The 19,448-nt window shown below is 40.4% G+C and overlaps 1 protein-coding gene across 1 annotated transcript in view; it reads left to right on the top strand.

Moving 5' to 3' along the window:
* Positions 1–19,448, top strand: part of NUDT9 (nudix hydrolase 9) — a 38,874-nt gene that overhangs the window by 17,847 nt on the left and 1,579 nt on the right. The window contains exons 4-7 of the mRNA XM_047855151.1: positions 316–402; positions 14,778–14,889; positions 16,896–17,042; positions 18,781–18,865. Of these exons, the coding sequence (XP_047711107.1) occupies positions 316–402; positions 14,778–14,889; positions 16,896–17,042; positions 18,781–18,865 (431 nt within the window). The remainder of the gene's footprint in view (positions 1–315; positions 403–14,777; positions 14,890–16,895; positions 17,043–18,780; positions 18,866–19,448) is intronic.

Genomic DNA, 19,448 nt, shown 5'->3' with positions numbered 1-19,448 from the left:
CTGCCCTGTTGTAAGAGTCCAGTAAAGTGTTAGTTTGTGTTCAGTGAAAACTGAAACAAATTCTCTTGTAGAACAACTTCAGAAATGAGATCTTCCTCCTGGATCAAGCCAAAAGCTTAAGACATGCACAAAAGAAAAGTTAAATAACAGCATAAGGAAATGTGTGATTTTAGTGGCAGATATGTGACAGCGTTGCTGGATTTGGGAGGAGATACTATTTCCCTCTTATTGCACTTACTGCCTTCTTTTGGGCCATGTCAAGTTGGGTTTAAAAAGATGAACATATTCAATTGATTTTCTATATTCTTTTCCCAGAAATCCTGCAGGACGGACAGGACTGATTGGCCGGGGGCTTTTGGGGCGATGGGGCCCAAATCATGCTGCAGATCCCATCATAACCAGGTAAGAATGAAAAAAAACATTGCAATAGCAAAGAGCCAGGTGATTGGAGAAATATGGACTGTAACTATGTGTTTATACACACACACACACACACACACACACAAACGTATGTATGTATATGTACACATGTATAAATATATGCGTTTGTATACATATATGTATATGTGTATGTATATGCTCATAAGTGCAAACACTGGAAATGTATATTAAAAAATTTTTTTAAATGTTTTTATTTATTTTTGAGACAGAGAGAGACAGAGCATGAGCAGGGGAGGGGCAGAGAGAGAGGGAGACACAGAATCTGAAGCAGGCTCCAGGCTCTGACCTGTCAGCACAGAGCCCGACGTGGGGCTCGAACTCATGGACCGTGAGATCATGACCTGAGCTGAAGTCGGACGCTTAACTGACTGAGCCACCCAGGCGCCCCTTGAAATGTATATATATATATTTTTTTTTTTTTAATTTTTTTCAACGTTTTTATTTATTTTGGGACAGAGAGAGACAGAGCATGAACGGGGGAAGGGCAGAGAGAGAGGGAGACACAGAATCGGAATCTGGCTCCAGGCTCCGAGCCATCAGCCCAGAGCCCGACGCGGGGCTCGAACTCACGGACCGCGAGATCCTGACCTGGTTGAAGTCGGACGCTTAACCGACTGCGCCACCCAGGCGCCCCAATTGAAATGTATATTTTAAAGGGTCTTGATGTGAAATCGTACTGATGTGATACAAGTGTAAAGTTGTAGTTTTATATGAGTAGGCTAGGCATTATCTGAACAAAGTTAATTCACATAGTGAATTTTTTTTTTTTTTCAACGTTTATTTATTTTTGGGACAGAGAGAGACAGAGCATGAACGGGGGAGGGGCAGAGAGAGAGGGAGACACAGAATCGGAAACAGGCTCCAGGCTCTGAGCCATCAGCCCAGAGCCTGACGCGGGGCTCGAACTCATGGGCCACGAGATCGTGACCTGGCTGAAGTCGGACGCTTAACCGACTGCGCCACCCAGGCGCCCCTCACATAGTGAATTTACTGAACATCTGTTTGTTCTCAAAATTGAGTAGGTGCTTTGGAATATATAAAAAAAATAAAAGAATTCTACGTTTCAGCTCCCTATCACAGAAGAGCTATGGCTTCATTTGTAAGATGAAAAATATGAACTAAGAAAACGTGTCAAGGTACAATGGGTGAGACAGTCTGATTTAAAAATTAGATTAGATGTGGGTTGTGATGACGGTAAACTGGAACACCGAAGAAAGGCATTATGAAGTGGGCAGACTTGAGCTGAACTTGAAGCTTGGATAGGGGGACAACAGGAGGCCTAAGAAAAAAAGCTTATAGTAATATCTATTTGAGTTTTTTTTTTTAATATGAAATTTATTGTCAAATTGGTTTCCATTCAACACCCAGAGCTCATCCCAAAAGGTGCCCTCCTCAATACCCATCCCCCACCCTCCCCTCCCTCCCACCCCCCATCAACCCTCAGTTTGTTCTCAGTTTTTAAGAATCTCTTATGCTTTGGCTCTCTTCCTCTCTAAACTCTTTTTTTTTTTCCTTCCCCTCCCTCATGGACTTCTGTTAAGTTTCTTAGGATCCACATAAGAATGAAAACATATGGTATCTTTCTCTGTATGACTTATTTCACTTGGCATAACACTCTCCAGTTCCATCTACGTTGCTACAAAAGGCCATATTTCATTCTTTCTCATTGCCATGTAGTACTCCATTGTGTATATAAACCACAATTTCTTTATCCATTCATCAGTTGGTGGACATTTAGGCTCTTTCCATAATTTGGCTATTGTTGAGAATGCTGCTATAAACATTGGGGTACAAGTGCCCCTATGCATCAGCACTCCTGTATCCCTTGGGTACATTCCTAGCAGTGCTACTGCTGGGTCATAGGGTAGGTCTATTTTTAACTTTTTGAGGAACCTCCACACTGTTTTCCAGAGCAGCTGCACCAGTTTGCATTCCCACCAACAGTGCAAGAGGGTTCCCATTACTCCACATCCTCACCAGCATGTATAGTCTCCTGATTTGTTCATTTTGGCCACTCTGACTGGCGTGAGGTGATATCTGAGTGTGGTTTTGATTTGTATTTCCCTGATGAGGAGCGACATTGAGCATCTTTTCATGTGCCTGTTGGCCATCTGGATGTCTTCTTTAGAGAAGTGTCTATTCATGTTTTCTGCCCATTTCTTCACTGGATTATTTTTCAGGTGTGGAGTTTGGTGAGCTCTTTATAGATTTTGGATACTAGCCCTTTGTCGGATATGTCATTTACAAATACCTTTTCCCATTCCATTGGTTGCCTTTTAGTTTTATTGATTGCTTCCTTTGCTGTGCAGAAGGTTTTTATCTTGATGAGGTCCCAATAGTTCATTTTTGCTTTTAATTCCCTTGCCTTTGAGGATGTATCAAGTAAGAAATTGCTGCGGCTGAGGTCAGAGAGGTTTTTTTCCTGCTTTCTCCTCTAGGGTTTTGATGGTTTCCTGTCTCAGATTCAGGTCCTTTATCCATTTTGAGTTTGTTTTTGTGAATGGTGTAAGAAAGTGTTCTAGTTTCATCCTTCTGCATGTTGCTGTCCAGTTCTCCCAGAACCATTTGTTAAAAAGACTTTTTTCCATTGGATATTCTTTCCTGCTTTGTCAAAGATTAGTTGGCCATACTTTTGTGGGTCTAGTTCTGGGGTTTCTATTGTATTAAGTTGGTCTATGTGTCTGTTTTTGTGCCGATACCATGCTATCTTGATGATTACAACTTTGTAGTAGAGACTAAGGTCTGGGATTGTGATGCCTCCTGCTTTGGTCTTGTTCTTCAAAATTACTTTGGCTATTCGGGGCCTTTTGTGGTTCCATACAAATTTTAGGATTGCTTGTTCTAGCTTCAAGAAGAATGCTGGTACAGTTTTGATTGGGATTGCATCGAATGTGCAGATAGCTTTGGGTAGTATTGACATTTTAACATATTTATTCTTCTAGTCCATGAGCACAGAATGTTTTTCCATCTCTTTATAAAATCTTCTTCAATATCCTTCATGAGCTTTCTATAGTTTTCAGCATACGGATCTTTTACATCTTTGGTTAGGTTTATTCCTAGGTATTTTATGCTTCTTGGTGCAGTTGTGAATGGGATCAGTTTCTTTATTTCTCTTTCTGTTGCTTCATTATTAGTGTATAAGAATGCAACTGATTTCTGTACGTTGATTTTGTATCCTGCGACGTTGCTGAATTCATGTATCAGTTCTAGCAGACTTTAGGTGGAGTCTATTGGATTTTCCATGTATAATGTCATGTCATCTGCAAAAGTGAAAGCTTGACTTCATCTTTGCCAATTTTGATGCCTTTGATTTCCTTTTATTGTCTGCTTGCTGATGCTAGGCTTCCAACACTATGTTAAACAACAGCGGTGAGAGTGGACATCCCTGTCGTGTTCCTGATCTCAGGGGGGAAAGCTCTCAGTTTTTCCCCATTGAGGAGGATATTAGCTGTGGTCTTTTCATAAATGGCTTTTATGATGGTTAAGTATGTTCCTTCTATCACAACTTTCTCGAGGGTTTTTATTAAGAAAGGATGCTGAATTTTGTCAAATGCTTTTTGTGCATCGATTGACAGGATCATATGGTTCTTTTCTTTTATTAATGTGATGTATCACATTGATTTGTGAATGTTGAACCAGCCCTGCAGCCCAGGAATGAATCCCACTTGATCATGGTGAATAATTCTTTTTATGTGCTGTTGAATTCGATTTGCTAGTATCTTACTGAGAATTTTTGCATCCATATTCTTCAGGGATATTGGCCTGTAGTTCTCTTTTTTTGCTGGGTCTCTGTCTGGTTTAGGAATCAAATTAATGCTGGCTTCGTAGGATGAGTCTGGAAGTTTTCCTTCCCTTTCTATTTTTTGGAATAGCTTGAGAAGGATAGGTATTATCTCTGCTTTAAATGTCTGGAGAATTCCTCTGGGAAGCCATCTGGTCCAGGACTCTTACTTGTTGGGAGATTTTTGATAACTGATTAAATTTCTTCAGTGGTTATGGGTCTGTTCAAGCTTTCTATTTAATCCTGTTGGAATTTTGGAAGTGTGTGGGTGCTTAGGAATTTGTCCATTTCTTCCAGGTTTTCCAGTTTCTTGGCATATAATTTTTCATAATATGCCCTGATAATTGCTTGTATTTCTGAGGGATTGGTTGTCATAATTCCATTTTCATTCGTGATTTTATCTATTTGGGTCATCTACCTTTTTGAGAAGCCTGGCTAGAGGTTCATCAATTTTGTTTATTTTTTTTCAAAAAAACAACTCTTGGTTTCATTGATCTGCTCTATAGATTTTTAGATTCTATATTATTTCTGCTCTGATCTTTGTTATTTCTCTACTTCTGCTGGGTTTGGGGTGTCTTTGCTATTCTGCTTCTGTTTCCTTTAGGTGTGCTGTTAGATTTTGTATTTGGGTTTTTTCTTATTGAGATAGGATTGCAATGTATTTTCCTCTCAGGACTGCCTTCGCTACATCCCAAAGCGTTTAGATTGTTGTATTTTCATTTTCATTTGTTTCCATATATTTTTAAATTTCTTCTCTAATTGCCTGGTTGACCCATTCATTCTTTTTTTTTTTATTTTTATTTAAAAAAAAATTTTTTTTTTTTCAACGTTTATTTATTTTTGGGACAGAGAGAGACAGAGCATGAACGGGGGAGGGGCAGAGAGAGAGGGAGACACAGAATCGGAAGCAGGCTCCAGGCTCTGAGCCATCAGCCCAGAGCCCGACGCGGGGCTCGAACTCCCGGACCGCGAGATCGTGACCTGGCTGAAGTCGGACGCTTAACCGACTGCGCCACCCAGGCGCCCCGACCCATTCATTCTTTAGTAGGGTGTTCTTTAACCTCCATGCTTTTGGAGGTTTTTTTTTTTAAGTTTTTTTTTTTTAACGTTTATTTGTTTTTAAGACAGAGAGAGACAGAGCATGAACGGGGGAGGGTCAGAGAGAGGGAGACACAGAATCTGAAACAGGCTCCAGGCTCTGAGAGCCCGACACGGGGCTCAAACTCATGGACCTCGAGATCATGACCTGAGCCGAAGTCGGCCGCTCAACCGACTGAGCCACCCAGGTGCCCAGATGCTTTTGGAGGTTTTACAGACTTTTTCCTGTGGTTGATTTGAAGCTTCATCGCATTGTGGTCCGAAAGTATGCATGGTATGATCTCAATTCTTGTATACTTATGAAGGGCTGTTTTGTGACCCAGTATGTGATCTATCTTGTAGAATGTTCCATGTGCACTCAAGAAGAAAATATATTCTGTTGCTTTGGGATGCAGAGTTCTAAGTATATCTGTCAAGTCCATCTGATCCAATGTATCATTCAGGGCCCTTGTGTCTTTATTGATTCTGTGTCTAGATGATCTATCCGTTGTTGTAAGTGGAGTATTAAAGTCCCCTGCAATTACCACATTCTTATCAATAAGGTTGCTTATGTTTGTGAGTAATTGTTTTATATATTTGGGGGCTCCTGTATTCGGCGCATAGACATTTATAATTGTTATCTCTTCCTGATGGATAGACCCTGTAATTATTATATAATGGCCTTCTTCATTTCTTGTTACAGCCTTTAATTAAAGTCTAGTTTGTCTGATATAAGTATGGCTACTCCAGCTTTCTTTTGAGTTCAGTAGCATGATAGATCGTTCTCCATCCCCTCACTTTCAATCTGAAGGTGCCCTCAGGTCTAAAATGAGTCTCTTGTAGACAGCAAATAGATGGGTCTTGTTTTTTTTTTTTTTTTATCCATTCTGATACCCTATGTCTTTAGGTTGGAGCATTTAATCCATTGACATTCAGTGTTATTATAGAAAGATATGGGTTTATTGTCATTGTGATGTCTGTGGGTTTCATGCTTGTAGTGATGTCTCTGGTACTTTGTCTCACAGGATCCCCTTTAGGATCTCTTGTAGGGCTGGTTTAGTGGTGATGAATTCCTTCAGTTTTTGTTTGTTTGGGAAGACCTTTATCTCTCCTTCTATTCTGAATGACAGACTTGCTGGATAAAGGATTCTTGGCTGCATATTTTTTCTGTTCATCACATTGAAGATTTCCTGCCATTCCTTTCTGTCCTGCCAAGTTTCAGTAGATAGATCCGTCACTAGTCTTATTGGTTTCCCTTTATATGTTAAAGCATGTTTTTCCCTAGCTGCTTTCAGAATTTTCTCTTTATCCTTGTATTTTGCCAGTTTGACTATGATATGTCATGCAGAAGATCGATTCAAGTTACGTCTGAAGAGAGTTCTCTGTGCCTCTTGGATTTCAATGCCTTTTTCCTTCCCCAGATCAGGGAAGTTCTCTGCTATGATTTCTTCAAGTACACCTTCAGCACCTTTCTCTCTTCCTCCTCTGGAATCCCAAATATCGTATATTATTGCGTTTTATAGCATCACTTAGTTCTCTAATTCTACCCTCACACTCCTGGATTTTTTTTATCTCTTTTTCTCAGCTTCCTGTTTTTCCATAATTTTATCTTCGAATTCATCTGTTCTCTCCTCTGCCTCTTCAGTCCGCGCTGTGGTCGCCTCCATTTTATTTTGCAGCTCATTTATAGCATTTTTTAGCTCCTCCTGACTGTTCCTTAGTCCCTTGATCTCTGTGGCAATATTCTCTGCTGTCCTCTATACTTTTTTCAAGCCCAGCGATTAATTTTATGACTATTATTCTAAATTCATGGTCCATTATATTGGTTAAATCATTTTTGATCAGTTCGTTAGTTGTTGCTACTTATTGGAGTTTGTTTTCAGGAGAATTCTTCCGTTTTGTCATTTTGGATAGTCCCTGGGGTGGCGTGGAACTGCAGCGCACTTCCCCTGTGCTGTCTGGAGTAACTTGTGTTGGTGGGCTCGACCTCAGTCAGACCTGCTGTCTGCCCCCAGGCCACAGCTGGGGCCACAGTCAGAGTGGTATGTACCTTATCTTCCCCTCTCCCAGGGGCAGGACTCACTGTGGAGTGGTGTGGCCCTTGTCTGGCCTACTTACACACTGCTAGGCTTGTGGTGCTGCTTCGATGGGATCTGGTGCATTAGCCAGGGTGGATCCGCAAGGTGCACAGGGGCGGGAGGGGTAGACTCAGCTCGCTTTGCCTTCGGTGGTCTGCTTTGGGAGGGGCCCTGCGGCACCGGGAGGGAGGCAGACCCATCAGAGGGATGGATCCACAGAAGCACAGCCTTGGGTGTTTGTGTGGTGCAAGCAAGTTCCGTTACAAGAACTGGTTCCCTTTGGGATTTTGGCTGGGGGATGAGAGAGGGAGATGGTGCTTTCCAGCGCCTTTGTTCCTTGGCAAGCTGAGCTCTGTCCTGCGGAGCTCAACAACTTTCCCTCCCATAGTCCTCTAGCTCTCCTGCTGTCCGAGCAGAGCTGTTGACTTATGACATTCCAGATGTTAAGTCCCACTGACTGTCAGAACACACTCTGTCTGGCCCATCTGCTTTTGCAAGCCAGACTCGGGGATTCCACCTTGCCATGCAGGCTGCCCCTCCGCCACCCCGGCTCCCTCCCGCCAGTCCAGGTTGTGTGCACCGCCTCTTCACCCTTCCTACCCTCTTCTGTGGGCCTCTTGTCTACGCTTGGCTCCAGAGAATCCATTCTGCTAGTCTTCTGGCAGTTTTCTGGGTTATTTAGGCCGATGTGGGTGGAATCTAAGGGATCAGCAGGACGTGGTGAGCCTAGTGTCCTCCTATGCCACCATCTTCCCCCTCAAAATCTTCCATTTAAGTATTGAGGGACAATGAAAGGATCAGCTGGTTGAAGCAGAATATTTTGTAGAATAGTGGGTAATCAAACATGTAATTTTTATGCAGTTTTATTGTGGAGAATATTACAATAACAAAGTTCAGGAGTGTTAAGGGGAGCCCTTGAAGATTTCGGAATAGGGGACAGGCATTCTCTTCCTGAGGTAAATCTATCTGGTAAGCCACATCATATTCAGAAGGCCCCTTGGTAAGCATGAATCAGAATAAGGAAGGCAGGTGAATCTTAGGTTTAGATGGACTTGACCATCTTCATAGGAATCATCTTTTTAGCACGTCTGGAATATTCTGTCATCTCTGTCATCCTTTTAATTTTTTTTTTAGGATTTCTTCACTGACCAACTCCGTCTTCACAAATAGTTGTCACTTTGCTTTAAATAATGCAAATACCCTCAATATTTTTATTTTTTAATTTTCATATTTTGAGGGTCTTCCTCTCTTTCAGGAAACTTTTTCTCTGATCTGAGATCCAGTAATGATTTCATAGGTTAACTCTAAGAAAACAGCTTAATTCCCTTATTTTCAAGTTACTGGAAGAGGCACCAATATTTGTCCCATTTTATTCTCCTTGGCCTTTCAATTTCCCTGACAAAAGAGGTCTTTACCCCACAGCTCACTCCAATTTTCTCCTTCCATCCTTTCTTGCTTCCTCCCGCCCAGCCATCTACCTATCTTATGTATAGATGCTTATGTATCTACCTACCAACCCATGTATCTATTTAAAATTCCTTTAGAGGGGCACCTCGGTGGTTCAGTTGGTTAAGTGTCCAGCTCAATTTCGGCTCAGGTCATGATCTCATTGTTTGTGAGAGATCCTGCTTGGGATTCTCTTTGTCTCTCTCTCTCTCTCTCTCTCTCTCTCTCTCTGCCCCTTCCCCCTGTGCATGCATGCTCTCTATTTCAAAATACATAAATAAACTTAAATAAAATTACTTTAGAAACTTTATGGTTTAAATGAAATGGGAAGAGTTAATATACTTTTAATGAATGTAAATAAAAAATATTAATGACAGTATCAGTTTTGTTTCCAACTTTGGTAAGGCTGGCTAAAATCAGGAAGGTGTGAAGCATTTGAAGTAGAAATGCCAGTAAGGGGACAAGAGGCAGAAAAGGGAAGCTAGACACTTGGAAGTTAGCCTTTCATTAGCTTATCTTTATCTCTGGTGGGCCAAATACATGGGAGTGTATGTGTTGATTGGGTGGCATTGTTTTGAAATAATAGACTTTTTGAGCTTAATGCGGCCATTATACAACAGCGTCAGCAATAGGTGAAGACTTTGAGAGGGTCCAAGGCTATGGAAAAGCCCACAGATGGCAGAGTCTAGCTTTCACCTGTACTGTTAGGTTGATGCTCTTTATTACCTCAGTAATGCATATATTTAGCTATGAGTTGGTCTAAATGAGTGAGTGGCAGCGGAAATGGAAGGAAGAGAAGAATGTAAGATGTTAAAAAGGAAGCATCAACAAGGCTAAAGCACATTGTTAAAAAGTATTGCTCTCCTCTGCGAGGTGCTGTCATCAGTTTTTCCATTTGTTTCTCACACAACTCCTCAAAGTAGATATTAACATCTCTATTGTTTTATAGATCTGAAAATGAAGACTCACTGGGGTTAAGTGACTTGCCTAAATGTTTATGTCGATCTGAAATTTGAGTCTGTAGTATTTGGCTCCAGATATTATACTTTTTCTCTTTAAAAATTTTTTTTTCAATGTTTTTTTATTTATTTTTGGGACAGAGAGAGACAGAGCATGAACGGGCGAGGGGCAGAGAGAGAGGGAGACACAGAATCGGAAACAGGCTCCAGGCTCTGAGCCATCAGCCCAGAGCCTGACGCGGGGCTCGGACTCACGGACCGCGAGATCGTGACCTGGCTGAAGTCGGACGCTTAACCGACTGCGCCACCCAGGCGCCCCTACTTTTTCTCTTTTATACCAGTTTTTCACTAATGAGTAATCATAAGAATCATCTAGGCACTTTAAAGATTCCATTCCCTTTTCTTTCAAGTACTTCATGATTCAGAACAGCTCTGTATAGTGTAGTTTAACAAATGCTCCAGGGAAAGTGTTAAATGTTTCCGTTCTCAGGGACCTCTCCTAGGGATTCGGTGGGTACAACTATCTGATGTTCCTTTACATCCTTTAAAGTGAAAATGAGGTGGGAAGTGTTGATACATTACTGTGAGTAAAGTCAGATCCATAGTTAGTGGTATTCTCATTTTCTTTCCAGTTTTGGTGAGACAGGAAGGTGTGAGCCATCAGAAGTAGGGAGGGAAGGGGCACCTGGGTGGCGCAGTCGGTTAAGCGTCTGACTTCAGCCAGGTCACGATCTCGTGGTCCGGGAGTTTGAGCCCCGAGTCTGGCTCTGGGCTGATGGCTCAGAGCCTGGAGCCTGTTTCCGATTCTGTGTCTCCCTCTCTCTGCCCCTCCCCCGTTCATGCTCTGTCTCTCTCTGTCCCAAAAATAAATAAACGTTAAAAAAAAAAAAAAAAAGAAGTGGGGAGGGAATATCAATAGTATTTAGAAATAACATTTGGCATTTAACAAATGTTAATGAGGTTCATTAATTAAAATATACATTATTTCCATTATATCAAGGATTTTGTTTTAAATTCGGTGATAATTTATTTGATGATAAGATTTTGGAGTGATGGGGATTGGAGCTAATGGTCAAGAAAGAATTCTTGAGACTTCTTCAGTGCAAAAAGGTGATTTTATTAACACATGGGGTTAGGACCCGGGGGCAGAAATTGCTGCCTTGGGACCTCTGAGGAGAGACTGGTTATGTACTTGGAAGTTTGGGGAGTAAAGTGGGGGGGGGGGGGAGGAGTTTCCAAAGGGATTTTCATATGCTGAAGAAGACTCACAGGATCCAGGAGGCCTAGCTGTTGTCAGCTAGGTCGTTTTCCCCTCTAGCAAAGAATTCACATTAAGACAGCAGGGAGTTCCTGGAGAAATGTTATACCCTACCTGCCTGAAGTATTTGTCAGTGGGCTGCAGGTTGTAAGGAAATTTAACTTTATCTGCCATTTCCTTCTGCCTTTGTTTCCCTCATCATTTGGTATTTACAATAAGGAACAAAAGAAGAAACTACTCTGCTTGGTAGTTCTTAAATGAGTGCCTTTGGGGTAAAATCTGAGAAGGTAAACAGGTTATGTGACTGTTCATCATCAGTCTGGCCCTCTCTAGCCCGGCAGCGCCTCTCCCCCAGTCCTGCTTCTCCCTGTGCTGCAGCCTCAACTGGCGGCATGTCTGTCTTGGTTTTCCCAGCTTCTCTAATGTGATGTATATATAGTAGGTGCTGGTAAGTGTGTGTGAGTGTACAGAGCATCTTTCACCTTCTCACACCCTCCTCTTACCCAATTAGTGTAAACATTCTGTTTGTTTGATTTAAGTAGACAGTATGGTGATTAAGAGTGCAGATTCCGGAAGCAGATTGTCTGGGTTCAAATTTTGGTTTATACCACTTAGCTCTGCAGTCTTGGACACGTTTAATCTACTCTGTGCTTCATTTTCCACATTTGTAAAATAAAGATAATAATGCAACTACTTTATAGGGTTGTTTTGAGACTTAAATGGATAAATACACGAAAGACTTAACAGTATCAGGTACATAATAAGTGCTATAGAAATGGGCCTTAAGAAGTAAAAGTACCACGTCTACCTTCATTCCTGTTCTCAATCTTGTACCTGGATCATGGTGATGAGGTTTTGGGGTGATGGTGAGGTTCAGAACTCATGGCCAAGAAGGAATTCTTGAAGACATCTTTGGTGCAAAAAGATGATTTTATTAAAGCACAGGGACAGGACCCGTGGGCAGAAAGAGCTGCACTGGGGTTGTGAGGAGTGACTGGTTACATACTGTGGAGCTGGGGGAGGTGAAGACAAAAGGGAGGCCTCCAGAGGGACTTCAGTGTGCTAAAGAGGACTCCTAAGATACCTGAGGCCTTGCTGTTGTCAAGCTAAGTTTGTTTTCCCTCTAGTAAGGCATCAACATTATGTCTGCAGGGGGTTCCTGGAGAAATGTTATATTCTGCATTTGCTTCAAGTATTTGTCAGTGGGCTGCAGGTTGCAGGTTATAAGGAAATTTAATTTTACCTGCCATTTCCTTCTTGCCTTTGTTCCCCACATCACTGTGGAGGGGAGGGTGATATTAGGGGCTCCAGGAAACTGAGTCTAGGTTTCAGAAGATTAGGATATTGATAAGATTGCCTTTTTCTTGTAATTTACTAAGGTATTTGTAAACTGATAGAGACTCCTGTCCTGCATGACTGTGATCTCTAACCATTTGTTTTCTTTCCTTTCTTTTGTTCTTGGGCATCTAGGAGTGCCTGAGGAATACCACACGTATCCCACTTGGGGGGGGGGCGGGGTATGCTAGCTTGTACTTTGCTCTCAGCTTGCCTTATGCTTCCTCATCAGTGGTAACAGTCTTCTAGCCTCCAGTCTTGCTTTCTTCTCAACTAGCCTCCACACTTTTGTCAAAGTGAGTGAGCTTTCTAAATACAAATTGCTTATGGTTTTACCCTGCTTAAAAATATTCTTTGGCTCTCTAAGCAGATGAATTTGATGAATTCTTTGCCTACTCATCTGGCCTCATCATCCTTCTTTCCCTCTGTGGTGCCCATGGTGCCAGACCCCACCTATAGATTCAGTTTCTTGAACATATTATTTTATACCTTTGTTTCTTGCTCATGTCATACCTATGTCTGGCATCCTTAAAAACAGATGCTGTCTTCTTGTACTAATTATTCTTTCATTTCTATTTACTGTCCTCATCAAATTGTCACTCTCTTATAATTTATTCACTTACATGTCTAGCTCCACCCCTAGACTATGAGCTCTTTCAGGGCAGGAATTATGGGTTAGATATGGTAGTCAACCACCATATAAAGAAATTTGGAAACTTATTTATTTATTTATTTATTTATTTATTTATTTATTTATTTGCAGGAGGGGGGAGAACTATTTAAACTCATTTAATTTCATTGATTCTAATTCAAAGCAATGATTAGATCATAGGCTTTCTTTTTTGGTTTAGTACTAGAGGTTCAAAATCTTTTTCTTTGCCTAAGATAGTTTTAGAACAATTCTTAAAATTGGGTGTGGTGGGGGTAGAGAAGGGAAAGGGAGATGTATCAGCATCTCTGGGCAAGAGGCTATGGTTAGAAAAAGTGCATTCTTGGGGCGCCTGCCTGGCTCAGTTGGTAGAACATGTGACTCTTGATCTCAGGGTTGTAAATTTGAGCCCCATGTTGGGTGTAGAGATTACTTAAAAATAAAACCTAAAAAAAAATCTTTAAAAAAAAAGAAAAAGTTCGTTCTAAAATTAACATAACCATGATACTTTTTTTTTTTAAGAGAGCTTGAGTGGGGGAGAGGGACAGAGTGGGGCGGGGGAGAGAGAGAGAGAGAGAGAGAGAGAAAATGAATGAATGAATCCAAAGCAGGCTCCACACTAAGTGTGGAGCCTGATGCAGGGCTTGATCCCATGCCCTGGGATCACGACTTGAGCTGAAATCAAGAGTCAGATGCTCAAACAACTAAGCCCACCCATGTGCCCTACTTTGATACTTTTTTAAAAACTAAAGGATAGAGTGAGGTTTTTGTGTTTTTTTTGTTTTTGTTGTTTTTTAAGAAACGGCATAAAGATTGAGAAGCACTACTGTTGAGACCAGCTGAACTTGTATTGTGTAATCTGCATTGTGTAATCTCTGTTTTGATAACAGAGTGACCCATTAAAAGGAAATATTACCAGATCTCTTATATTAAAGTGATTCTTTTTTTTTTTTTTCAACGTTTATTTATTTTTGGGACAGAGAGAGACAGAGCATGAACGGGGGAGGGGCAGAGAGAGAGGGAGACACAGAGTCGGAAACAGGCTCCAGGCTCTGAGCCATCAGCCCAGAGCCTGACGCGGGGCTCGAACTCACAGACGGCGAGATCGTGACCTGGCTGAAGTCGGACGCTTAACCGACTGCGCCACCCAGGCGCCCCTAAAGTGATTCTTAAAAAGGATCCTTCGACTATGTTTTTAAGTTTTATGACCCATCTCTAGATTCTGTTCTGCTTTTAAACTTTTTTTGACAATTCTTTAATAAAAACTACTTATATCCTGAATTTTTATTACAGAGAATATCTTTTTTGGAAAGTAGACATCTGACTTGGTTTGTAACAGTGCTCAATACAGAATATTTCTTTTTTTTTTTAATGTTTATTTTTCAGAGAGACACACACACACACACACACACACACACACACACGGCATGAGCGAGGGAGGGGCAGAGAGAGAGAGACACAGATCTAAAGCAGGCTTCAGGCTCTGAGCTGTCAGCACAGAGCCCAACGCGGGGCTCAAACTCCCGAACTGTGAGATCATGACTTGAGCCGAAATCGGACGCTTAACCAACTGAGCCACCCAGGTACCCCAGGATATTTCTAATACAAAATAATTTTTTTGGTAAAACTAGCTGAGAGGTGAATTTATAATACTCTTGTTATAAAGAAAAATACATCGTTATAACTTTGTCTCAAGTTTGAGATAGATCCTTATTCTTCAAAATCCATTATGATTTTATATTACTATTTACAGGTGGAAAAGGGATAGAAGTGGAAATAAAATTACCCACCCTGTTTCTGGGAAAAACATCTTACAGTTTGTGGCAATAAAAAGGAAAGACTGTGGAGAATGGGCAATCCCAGGGGTAAGAATTAAAATTAAATTAAAGTTCTTTTTAGCTTCATTTACTGGAAGGTTATTGTATGTAGATCTTTATCCTCCATTTATTTTCCATTCCTTCACACTTCACTTAGTAATTCTTTTGTCATTTATCACTGCAATGAAGTCTGTCAATAGCAAGTGTAGGATAATACATCAAGGCTGTTAGAATTTGAGTCTAATTATAAAGCCATTGGAAAAGAACATGGACTTTGGAGTTAGACCTAGGCTTGTACGTTGGCCTTCCCACTTTGAGCTGAGAATACAGAATTCAGACACTTACCTTAAATTTTTAAAATTTTTATTTTTTAAGTAGTGTCTCCACCCAGTTTGGGGCTCTAAATCACACCACTGAGATTAAGAGTTGCTCTACTGACTGAGACACCCAGGTGCCCCAGAACTTTCTCTTTAAAATTTACATAATTATATCTACTTCATAGGATTAGTAGCGGTAGCATATAAAACACCTGGCATAAAGTAGATATTCATACATGTTGGGTCCCATCTCAGAACTCAACCCCTACTTCCAAGTCCAAGGTAAGACTGTTAGCATTGGTTTATTGAATTCTCATTAACTTTAGACGTAAAAAAGATAATTCTTGTTACTTTTCCTTGTAGTTAAAAAAAATTTTTTTTAATGTGTATTTACTTTTGAGAGAGAGAGAGAGAGAGAGAGAGAGAGAGAGCGCGCGCGCGCGCAAGCTGGGGAGGGGCAGAGAGAGGGTGGGGACAGAGGATCTCAAGTGGAGGTAGAACTCACAAACTGTGAGATCATGATCTGAGCCGAAAGTCAGATGCTTAACCAACTGAGCCACCCAGGCACCCCTCCTTGTAGTTTTTAAAATTTCTGTAGTATCATCAGGAACAGTTGTACCTTTGTTGAGTTCATTTCAGTGGTAAATTTGAAGTGGCTTTTTGAAATGTGTATGTGTGCAACAGAGGGTTTTATATTTTATGCCATATTGTGAAATGAAGATAATTTGAAAAGAGGATGATTCTTATACTGCTATCTGCAAGAATGGTTGTTTTTTTTCTTTGTAAGATAAAAATGGATTGGAAATAAAAAATCCCAGGTGACTGTAATAAAAGCTTAGGTTAATTATTATGAGCCAAATTGTCAAACTTCACCCATGCTTAGTGTAAAACACGGTAATGATTTCATCGTAGGATTTTATATTTTTGTCATCTGAAATTCTGATCAGTAAGGAAGTGGTTGTCCTTGATGTCATATTGAAAACCATTCATCTAATCAGTATATTTTGAGATCTGTTTTTTGTCAGGTGATATATTAGACATTGAGAATATAACAGAGCAACATAAACATCCCTGTTTTCTTGGAGCTCACATACCAGTGGGGGAAACAGATAATATAAAATATGTTATTGTATGTTTAAAGGTATAAATATTAAGGAAAAAACTAAAGCAAAGAAGGAGACTAGGAAATGTTTGAGAGTTTGCAATTTGAGATTAGAGTGGTTATAAAAGGTCTGAGAAAGTAACATTTAAGCAAAGATTCGAAGAAGGTGAATGAGTGATGCATGTGGGTATCTAGGGAAAAGCATGTTGGACACAAGCAATAGCAGGTGCAAAGGCCTTAGGTGGGATTTGCTTGGCATGTCCTAGACACTGATTCAGGAGGTCAGTGTGGCTGGAATGGGATGAACAATGGGGAAATTTCGGCTTGCTATATTCCATCTTGCCTCCAGGCCTTCCTTCCTTAGCTTGAGTGTAGAAGATACCAGGAAAAGAGTCTTATTGGCTCAGTTTACTATTGGCTAACCTTGGACAAATTACTGCAAATACATGAGATACCCTGATTGGCTACTTCTACTAGAATCAAATGGTTTAGAGAAGAACATATCACAGGAGAATGGGAATCATGATTATGGCCAGGTAGAACAATGTGTCTACTGCATCACCCAGGAAATATTTGTTGAATGAATTAAAGCTTATTACTTTTTTTTTTTTTTTTTTAAATAATGTGGCTATTAGGGGATGGTGGACCCAGGAGAGAAGATTAGTGCTACACTGAAAAGAGAATTTGGTGAGGAAGCTCTCAACTCCTTACAGAAATCCAGTGCAGAAAAGAGAGAATTAGAGGAACAGTTGCACAAACTCTTCAGCCAGGAACATCTAGTGGTAAGAAATGGTTCCCATGAAGGATTTTAGCCTCACGGATTAGTGAAAATTCCTTAAAAGTTCACCTGGAAATCTGATAGGTAAAACCTGTATATTTGAAATACATATTCATAGAAACAAATTATAGATCTTCACTGTGAATAGATTTCTGCTTAAACTTTTATAGCCCAACTTTAGGTCAGTTACATTTATTAGAATACACTTTTTTCCTCTTAGTTTTTCTTTAGACTAGATGTGAGCCAACGTGACACTGAACACACCCGTCCATCTGGAAACCTTTTAAAAAAACTTACATAAATTTAGCTCTTTTGAGAGTACGTTTACATTTTAAATTATGTTATTCAGAGTTTTTCTGGTTGATAACCATTTAAGTCTTATGTTTTGTCTACATACCCTTTGTGATTTAAAAAAAAATCACCTTATAAAGTATATGTGTGCTGGTAATAAGGAAAAAGAGTTTCTTTTTTGCTGGCTTTTGTTTGAATTGCTTTGTTTTCTTTCTAGAATTAGGATTTCTTATTTATTTACGTTCAGTCTTTTGGGGTCACGTTTGTGTTAGATGGCTAGATCCAAATCTTTCCCTATATTAATAGCTTAAGTATTAGTCTTTACTAAATTTATTTATAGATCTTCTTTTTTAAACTAAAAAAATCTATCTTTGTATGTCTGAAACTATAATCACAGAAATTATATATATATATATAAAATATATATAATCGCAGAAAAATACTTATAGAGCCTTTAAAAAAGTCATATGGCCCAAATAAGACTATTCTCAAATTATGAAATTAGAGTCTGAAGAGTTGAGGGTTTTGTGAATTTTAAAGCTGACCTTGAGAATACTTATCCTAGGAAATTTAAAACAAGCATGTGGAATGTTACATGAAAGTTTCTATGATACATTTCACTTGTGAAAGGTGAAATAAGGAGTCACTTATTATCAAGGGGTTTTAAAATAGAGCTGAGAGGCCTTTAAGAAGGTGGGACTTCCTCACCAGGTGGAGCCCTGATCTTTTAAACTGGGCTAAACCGCAAATACTCCAAAGACTCTACACAAACACCTGCAACTTGCTACAAAAGGGACTTGCTTAGTGATAGCCTTAGCAACCAATTATATTCACTCAAGATTAGTTTTCTGCAGCAACGCCAGTCAAAATTCTTTGAAAACAACTTATACAAGCATTCTCTTTGCATCTTTTTTTTTTTTTTTTAATTTTTTTTTCAACGTTTATTTATTTTTGGGACAGAGAGAGACAGAGCATGAATGGGGGAGGGGCAGAGAGAGAGGGAGACACAGAATCGGAAACAGGCTCCAGGCTCTGAGCTGTCAGCCCAGAGCCCGACGCGGGGCTCGAACTCCCTGACCGAGAGATCGTGACCTGGCTGAAGTCGCACGCTTAACCGACTGCGCCACCCAGGCGCCCCTCTCTTTGCATCTTAAAAACCTCTGACTTTGCTCCCTAGTGGGACACTGGGTTGCTACCCACATCTCTGTACTCAGATTTGCAGTTCTCTGATCATAAATAAATGCTTAATATTGCCTCCTGACAATTTTAGGTTGGCACTTTTTTCTTATTGTAGTAAAAAAAACATGACATATAATTTACCATCTTAACTTTATAATGTACAGTTAATTATATGCACACTGCTTTGTAATAGGATATTTACATTTCTGATGTAGCAGGCATCTGCTCCGCCCATTCGTTTGACTGTACACTTTGCTTCCTTTTAAAAATAGATATATAAAGGATATGTTGATGATCCTCGAAACACTGATAATGCATGGATGGAGACAGAAGCTGTGAACTACCATGATGAAACAGGTAAACTTGTGTTTATTAAACTGACTTGATAAGAGGCACTCTGGTATTTGTGGAATGAATTCTCATCAAAGAGCAATTTCCTTTTCTTTCTTTCTTTTTTTTTAAAGTTTATTTATTCTGAGAGAGAGCATGAGCAAGCAGGAGAGGGACAGAGAGAGAGGGGGAGAGAGAATCCCAAGCAGGCTCTGTGCTGTCAGCAAACCATGAGATCATGACCAGAGCCAACACCAAGAGTCGGCTGCTTAACTGACTGAGCCACCCAGGTGCCTTTCTTCTTTTAGAAAGAGAGTGCAAGCAGGGGGAGAGACAGAGACAGAGAGAGAGGGGGGGGGGGTGTGGATCTCAAGCAGGCTTCATGCTCAGCATGGAGCCCAATGATGGGCTCAGTCCTTCGACTCTGGGATCATGACCTGAACTGAAATCAAGAGTTGGCTCCTCGACTGAGCCTTCCAGGTGCCGCAGCATTTGCTTTTTTAAAAGCTCTTGATAAGCATTGCCAAATTGTCCTACAGAAATAGTCTATTTACATTCCCAACAGTGATTAAGAGCTTTATTTTTAATTTTTTTGATAATTATAAAGATT

Source organism: Prionailurus viverrinus, chromosome B1, assembly GCF_022837055.1.
Source record: "Prionailurus viverrinus isolate Anna chromosome B1, UM_Priviv_1.0, whole genome shotgun sequence".
NCBI classification, from domain to species: domain Eukaryota; kingdom Metazoa; phylum Chordata; class Mammalia; order Carnivora; family Felidae; genus Prionailurus; species Prionailurus viverrinus.
The sequence above is the reverse complement of the archived record's forward strand: the minus strand, read 5'-3'. Positions and strand labels throughout refer to the sequence as shown.